This window comes from Cololabis saira, chromosome 19, assembly GCF_033807715.1.
Source record: "Cololabis saira isolate AMF1-May2022 chromosome 19, fColSai1.1, whole genome shotgun sequence".
In the NCBI taxonomy this organism is placed as follows: Eukaryota; Metazoa; Chordata; class Actinopteri; order Beloniformes; family Belonidae; genus Cololabis; species Cololabis saira.
The window spans coordinates 5,366,233-5,374,187 of NC_084605.1; the positions used below are offsets into that span (position 1 = coordinate 5,366,233).

At 39.9% G+C, this 7,955-nt stretch overlaps 1 protein-coding gene across 1 annotated transcript; it reads left to right on the forward strand.

The window, feature by feature from the left end:
- Positions 1-1,276: 1,276 nt before the first annotated feature.
- LOC133419892 (uncharacterized) lies at positions 1,277-5,454 on the forward strand. The gene is made up of 4 exons (XM_061709383.1): positions 1,277-2,116; positions 2,235-2,390; positions 2,617-2,709; positions 3,597-5,454. Exons 1-4 carry the CDS (start codon positions 1,607-1,609, stop codon positions 3,891-3,893), a joined length of 1,056 nt encoding a protein of 351 aa, XP_061565367.1. The 5' UTR covers positions 1,277-1,606; the 3' UTR covers positions 3,894-5,454.
- The last annotated feature ends 2,501 nt before the right edge of the window (positions 5,455-7,955 follow it).

Here is a 7,955-nt window from a genome sequence, read left to right on the forward strand (position 1 = left end):
GCTCCTGTCCACACCGCTGAGACACTGGGATACATGGAGAGCAAGATCAGTGAACACCGGTACAGGTTTAAAGAAGTGTTTCCAAAGGAGAATTTGAAACCGAAACACCACTTCCTTGAACATTATCCATGGCTTACGACTGCTTTTGGGCCACTTGTGAATTTTTGGACCATGCGTTTTGAAGCCAAACACAGATTCTTTAAAAGGATTGTGAGGCAGACAGGGTCTTTTAGAAACATTCTCATGACAATGGCAAGAAAACACCAATCAATGATTGCATATCATACCTATGATTGCAACAATCAAAGGCCAACACTGTCAGTGTCCCGAATGACTCAAGTGGCAGTCGATGTTCTGAAAGACAGCATTAAGGAGTCATTTGCAAGGAAGTTCCCAGGGGCAGAGGTTGTGAACATGACAAGCAAGGTAACCATTTTAGGAACAGACTATAACGTTGGAATGCTGTTGCCCTTTGGATCGACAGGAGGCTTGCCTGACTTTGGAGAAATACTGCAAATAATCATTGTGCATGAAACCCCGGTCTTTGTTCTGAAGTTGCTTAGTGGATGGTACTGTGAACACATGAGGAGCTTCAAAGTAGAGCCAACAGGAGAGACTGAAATCCTTCAGCATTCAGAACTGAAAGATACATACCCCTTGGCTGCATATAACACAGCAGATGGTCGTATGGTGTCCCTTAAACACTTCATTTGCACATCTGAGTAAGTGTACTTGAGTTTAGTCATTCTGTTATATCAATTGTGTGTGCACATTGAAAAAAGGACAAAACATCATCAAAACCCCAAGTCAGATTTTGAAATTGTGAAACTGAAAATGTGACAACCCTGTCATTTCCTCGCCCTTTCCTCTTCTCTCTCTTCCTCAATTAATAATGACCATCAGAGAGTGTTATTTATTCACATTTTCACTAAACAAAATTTCTTTGGAGGAAACTGAAATAAACCTATGCAAGTAAACTTACACTTATTAACAACTGTCTTATTACTTATTAACAAACTGTCTCAATTTCTTTTCTTTCTCTGTGCCTACAGGTGAGGACACATCCCAAACAACAATGGCGGTCCAGTTAAGAGTCATATTAGAAGAACACGATATAAGAAAGTTGATGCTTCCAACAGGAATTCCTAATACAGTGGAAGAGCTCATTTCAGAAGTTTGTAAAACTTTCCAATTACATGGGGAATTTGGTCTATTATACGAAGACAAAGATTTTGGGAACCAATTTTTCAGTGTCACCTCAACTGCTGACCTGCACGACAAGGCCACTGTGAAAGTGATAAGAAAAGAACCAGTGATCACGCTTGACCTACACCCACTAGATGATTCAGGACTGTCCTCTTGGAGTTCACCGGACACCCATCCTGCCAATAACAGTGAATTGGACATCTACCCTGCAGATGACGAGGCATCCGCCTGCTCAAACGACACCATTATTCTCCCTGATTCATGCCGCGCTGCTCCATGGCCAGTGCCATTTCAAATACCACAGTTTTCCCGCGACATTGAACTTATCCTCGCAGAGGCAAACAAATCACATAATGTCAGTGGAGTACACTTCCGAGATGCTAGTGTTAAATCAGCAATAATGCATGACCTTTCAAAAGTCATATTTTCTTACACTGCCTACCCTTCAAATGAGCAAATAACCGCAGTGTCTGAAGCCCTTGTTGAGAAGTTTCCATGCCTTAAGGAGCCGGGATCCTTTGCAGGATTATATGGCTGGCAGCAGCGGATCAAGTACAAAATGCACAATTACTGTGCCAAGCTGAAATCCCGAAAATATGCTTATCCTGAAATTGAAATCAACACATTAAAGAGAAAGCGTCCGGCCGATGCAGTCCCAGCTAAAAATGTGAAAAAAGCAAAGAAAGCGGAGGTCAATTATCTCCCTCCACATCCTGTTGGAGAAAATCAAGACACGTTGGAGATTGAGAGGCTTGAATTAATCAATGAAATAAAAAAGAAGAATAATGCAAAGATATTCACAGAAAAAATGTCTAAAACCTTTTCAAGTCGAAGAGTCGAGGTGGTGACCCTCAGCCCATCTGTCAGTGTCTTCAAAGAAAGGTGGCCTGCATTATTCAGTGATGCTCAGGTGAGAATGTTTGATCATTTTTCTTTCCACCAAGAAACATTTGTTTGTTTACTTAAACTTTGAGATCTGGTGTCTGTCATTGAAAGTTTCCTATATTGTTAATTTGCTCATTTACTAGATCAAAGAAGAGTTCCGTCGTATAACGACAATTTCCTTGGAGGAGACGTTCCTGCTGAAACTCGATGGGTACACACCACGTCTTCTGCAGCTGATGCGTGCAAAAGGAGGAGCTGCTGGTTCCAAGATGCGTCCTCTGCTGGACACTGTAAATGAGGTATGTTTTTGTTTCACCTTTTTAACAAATGTGCAATATGTGATTTAAGTGAATTAGAAGTGAAATAATTTGCAAACAGTTACTTTGTCATGCACAAAGTGGTGCTCCAAACCAACTTGCAACAGTTAAACATAAAATCTGTGAAGTGTTAAATGTGTGAAAAAAGTGCAAGTGTAAATCTCTCACTTCCACCTTAAATCTTTCAATAAAATGTATCTCTCTACAGTCACAAAGCATTGAGAAGAAAAGGGATGCAGTTGTCTCTTGCCTCATTGAGTACCTTGGGGAAAGGCAGGAAGAGCTTTTCCAAGACTGCCAGGTATGTTCTTAAATGACTGATGATTGATGGCTCTCCTGACTCTACTCCTCCTTCCCTCTCCTCTTCTCTCCTCTCCTATTTTCTCTCTTCTTTTCCTGTCTCTTCTCATGACTCTTCTCTTCTTGTTCTTCTCTTCTCCTGTCATCTCTTCTCTCTTCTTGTCTTTCCTCTCTTCTATCTCGCCTTGTCTCTCATCTCCTCTCTTGTCTTGTCTCTCCTATCTTCTCAAGCCTCTTCTTGTTTCTCCTCTCATTTCTCTTCTCTTTTCTCTCTTGTCTTGTATCTCTTTTATCTTTTGTCTCTCTTCTCGTCTTGATTCTCTCCTCTTCTCCTATCCTCTCTTCTCTTGTCTCTCCTTTTTCTTTTTCATGTCTTGTCTCTTTTTTCCTATCTTATCGCTTGTCTCTATTCATCTCTCATCTCCTGTCTTGTCTCCTCTCTCCTCATCTCTTGTCTTGTCTTCTCTCTTCCCTCCTCTCCTCTTGTCTTGTTTCTCCTGTTTTCTCTCATCTCTTGTCTTGTCTCCTCTCTTCCCTCCTCTCCTCTTGTCTTGTTTCTCCTCTTTTCTCTCATCTCTGGTCTCCTCTCCTCTCTTGTCTTCTTGTTTCTCCTCTTATGCTGTCTCTCCTCTTTTCAAATTATATATTTTTTTTCAAATTCAAATTGGCTTTATTGGCATGAATGATAATAATCATTGTTGCTGAAAGCATACATACAATAAATCAATTTTCTTTTCAAATTTTTTTTACTTTTCTCTCATCTCTTGTCTTGTCTCTTCTCTCCTGTCTTTTCCTCTTCTGAACTTAAATGTATTGGAACACGATCTTGCACAATGTACTCAAATTCAAAATGTATGTGCTTTTTGTTTCTTTCATTTTAACATGGAGGACGAATGTGAGGACCACACAGACCAAACCATGAAGGTGATTGTGATCCATAATGTCATGGCTGAGGAGGATCCAGCAGAAGTGTCCATTGTGATCGAGGGCATCCAAGTGCTGACTGGGTGTGGAAACCGAACCAAGGCATGTATGCTGTTGATGGGATTGATCTATGCCCTTAACCTTGAGTATCCCAAGACACTCAAGAACACTTTCCAAGTATTCCAGAAACTTTTCCTGGAGCTTGATGGAGCAAAGCTTCTCAAGAAGGTCCACAGCCTCAAAAGCAAGCTATTGGAATGAACTACATGAACGTTCAGGCACAGACTGATGTTTCTTCAACAATGGGGGGGGACAAGAAAAAGAGAAATAAAAAATTGTTTTAAAGTTAATAACCAACTAAATAAAAAAAAAAGGGAATTGCTGTAGGGGATAGCCTTAAGCACAACTAAAATGTACAGAGGTGTCAAGCCATCCAATACACAGATAGATTTTCTGCTGGTAATTTCTTAATTTATCAGATCAAATGGAATGGCAATGAAAAGAAATACAGTGAACAGCATCCTGTCACTTACTGCTGAGTCGCCGCATAGGCTTTAGGATAAAAAATAAAAACATTTTCCTCTTAAATGCTTGGATTCTAGGAAAAAGTCAATGGTTCTAGTTCAGCTATAACAGCCACAGTTCATTAGCCAAGTTAAGCGTGCATGTAAATGCCCAGGCTGTTATTCTGCTCTGAACAAATGTGCATCTGTCTGGTTCCTTAAATGTGTCATAAGCAGTCCATTCCTTCAAAAACACTTCATTTGACTTGGTAGCAATTTACTCAGAGGGAAGCCATTACATTTATTCAATATTTTGCTACTCAGATTTCTCAGAAACACAGTGGAAATTGCTGTGATTTACTCTTGAATCTCAAATTAAACAAAAAAGCAAAAATCAATCTAACTTCTGACACCAACAGTTGTCAGGAGAGTGAAGGGTTTAAGATGGTCCTTGCACCTGCAGGCCGCATGGAACATTAACAACAACGTTTGGTGGGGGACCTAAGGACATACTACAGCCAGTGGTGGAGCCAGAATGTGGCTAATGGATGCACCTGATTATTATCACCTCCACCTTTGAGGCAGAGCCTCAGCGGCTGAGGTTGTGCTTCCGTTGTTTTATTTGTCTGTTTGCATAACTCAAAAGTTTACAAACCACAAACAAAAATAGGTTAGCAATGATTGCAGTGATTGATTACATATTGGTGGTGATCCGGATCGCTGTCGGGATCCAAGAATTGTTTGAATGGGGAATGGGGGATTGATGGAGGTCTGCACTTTTCTACTGCACTATTGTTTTGTTGCTATTTGACAGCAGACATGTTTCTTCTCTCTTGCCTCTTATCCACACATGGCTGGAAATGTTTTTGTGATCCAGTTGTTCCAGAAACTGTAGCACATTTTACGCTGTTATGGAGCTATAAAACGGGTTGTTTGAAATGTTTGTTTGATCCTTTTGTGCACAGTTGTGTTACATTTATCTTGAAACTTGCACTTTTGAAGGGGTTGTCATCTTCTTCTCTTCTATTCTCTCCTCCTCTTCTCTTTTCTCCTTTCTTCTCGTCTCTTCTATTCTCTCCTCATCTCCCCTTTCTTCTCTTCTCCTATCTTCTATTCTCTCCTCCTCATCTCCTCTTCTTTCTTCTCCTCCCCTCTTCTTTCCTTTCTCCTCTCCTTTCTTGTCTCTTCTATTATCTCCTCTTCTCTTCTTCCTTCTCTCATCTCTTCTCGTCTTTTCTATTCTCATCTCTCTCTTCTCCTCATCTTCTCACCTCCTATATTCTATTCTCTCTTCTATTCTCTTTTTTTTGTAGTTGAATTGTGGAAAAAATTATTTGTTTTTTGATCACGTTTGAATAAAAACATTGACATAATCACTTCTTTGTCTGAATGTATTTTTGGTTAAATCTTACCTACACTGAATAAGTAATGGTTAATTACTCATATTAATTGATTTTGAATAATAATTATTAAGTAATAGTAGTAGTGATACTAACAGTCAAGAGTAAATATTACTCAATTTTATTGAGTAATTAGTTGTGGAATGTACTGAGAAGTATGAGGTAAACTTTACTAAATTTATTTTAATATTTCATAGCTTTTGAGTTAAGGTAATCTATACTCAGAAACGTGGACTCAAATCTACCCAATCAAACTGGCTGCAAATTGTTACCTCACATTTATTGGGTAAATTCTATAGGTTGTTTTTTGCAGAAGGTGGCTGAGGGGCACTCTTCCGGGTTTGAGCATATTAACATGACATATTTTAGATTTTCGTTTCCGATCTGGGGTTTGTATGACACAAATTCCACATAGGTCTGGTTGGCAGTTTTATCCCTATTTTGAAATGTCTGTAGATAAGCTTCAGGAACAAGTTTATGAGCTTGCAATAGTTTTTTAAAAGTCATGTAGTCCAGACTCGGCTCGATCGACAAACTCGCACAAACCTCTAGGGCTTTCCCTACAAGTTTACACTGCAAAAAAGTGACCAGAACTCCTTGGGCCATTTTAACGCAGCAGCTATGCGCTCGAAAGCGCTGAAATAAGAGTTGACTTCAAACTCCTGAAACGGAGGGACTAATGCTATGTGCTTACTCATATCAAACCCAGCAGAAGCATAGACCCAGCTTTGATACTGGGGTGAAGGCAGTAGGGGCTCCTCTCTCAAGCTCAAGAGCTCTGAGACGATGATGCATCGCCTGCACTTCAAGCTCTTTATTTTTCGTTTCCACGTCCTTTATCCAGAGGACTAAATGGAGCTTCTGGGTGGACATACTGATAGAGGGACCAAAGGCCGGTTCATCCACACCAGCAGCACCACACCCTTCACCTCCCCCACCCGTGCACCTTCCTCCGCCTCACCCGCAGACACCGCCAGTGAGGGCAGCACACCTTTGTCCACACACACAAAGCATGACTTAGCTCTGCTTTCCGGGCACTGTAAGGCACCTCAACATCATAGTAATTAACCACAATTAACAAATCTGCTGTTTTGCATTGTTCAATTTTGTCCCAAGAAGGGCTGGCCACGAATCCCTCCAGTCCTACTCCATACTTGTTTCAAAACACATTTATATTTCTTTTTGTTTGAACAATGTCATGAGTGTGGTGGGAAAAAAAAGGATCCGATCATTAGCTGGATGAGGACTCTGGTTTTATGGGGGAGCTGCCCTTTTGTACCAGAAAACAAAATGTTTATTCCTTATACAGGCTTTAAGATAAGATAAGATTGCCTTTTATTTCTCCCTCAATGGGGAAATTCAATGTGTGCAGCAGCAGTACACTCAACACACACATGTAGGGAAAGGATAAAAAAAGGAAAAATATATAATTACGAAATATAAACAGTATATACATTGAAATGAAAAATAAAGTAGTGCAGTATTGGAAAGAAAGGAAAAACAGTACAAAGAAGCAGGTAGTATGTGTATGAGGTAGACAGATATTGCACATGTTTTGAATATAAAGTGGGTCCCAGCAGGTGAGGAGGAAGGCAAAGGTAATTTTTTCAGCTGAGGGGGGAAATTAAATTAAGGAGTGTTTCCTTGATCAAGTTCTACACCAGACCTTTTTTCAGACATTCGGTGTGTTTCTCTGTGGGAATGTGTTTGGGTCTGTTAAGAAAGAACAAAAGTTTCTTGTAACCTTGGACAAAGATTGCTGTACATGAATAAAGAAAATAAAAATACAAGATGAATAAAACAATTAAAGTAACACATTACTAAAGTTAAAACGGATTAAATCACACCCCACTAAAGCTGAATAAGACATGAAAATTGTCCTCCATATTAGTTTTCTAGTTTTCGTTTACTAGTAGTTTCTACCAGTTCTGTCTTTCTTGAATATTGTTGTATATTGTTGTATATTGTTGTATATTGTTGTGTATTGTCGTGTTAAAGAAGTTTTCGCTCCACCCCCCACTCCGCCTCTAACCCTCACTCCTGAACTTTGTCTTTTGACTCAAACAGGTGAAGGTAAGAACTCGTTCTCACTTCTGATTTACCTGCAAAATTTGATCATTCTTGTGTCTGAGGACAAATATACATGATTGTTAATGACAACATTTTTATTTTATTATTGATCAGAAACACTGTGATGATCAGCCGATGATTAGTTTTCTTCATCGATCAAACTTGGTGTTTTTATTTCCTGGAATGAAGCTGTCGTCTCCAGCATTAAAGACAGACTGCTGTTTCCTGTGGAGCCTTTCAAAATAAAGCGTGGTTACTGGAGGAAGTTGTTTGCTGCTTGTGTAACTGTTGTGTGATGAGGCTGTGAAGGAGGAGGACACGTGTCTCTGCAGGACAGTTTCACCTCTGAG

Bases quoted from the DNA above. Each gene is read 5' to 3' on its own strand.
- LOC133419892 (XM_061709383.1), top strand. From the start codon at position 1,607: ATGCATGACCTTTCAAAAGTCATATTTTCTTACACTGCCTACCCTTCA. The intron at 2,391-2,616 runs GTATGTTTTTGT...ATCTCTCTACAG, and splicing joins TGCTGGACACTGTAAATGAG to TCACAAAGCATTGAGAAGAA. The intron at 2,710-3,596 runs GTATGTTCTTAA...TTTAACATGGAG, and splicing joins AGCTTTTCCAAGACTGCCAG to GACGAATGTGAGGACCACAC.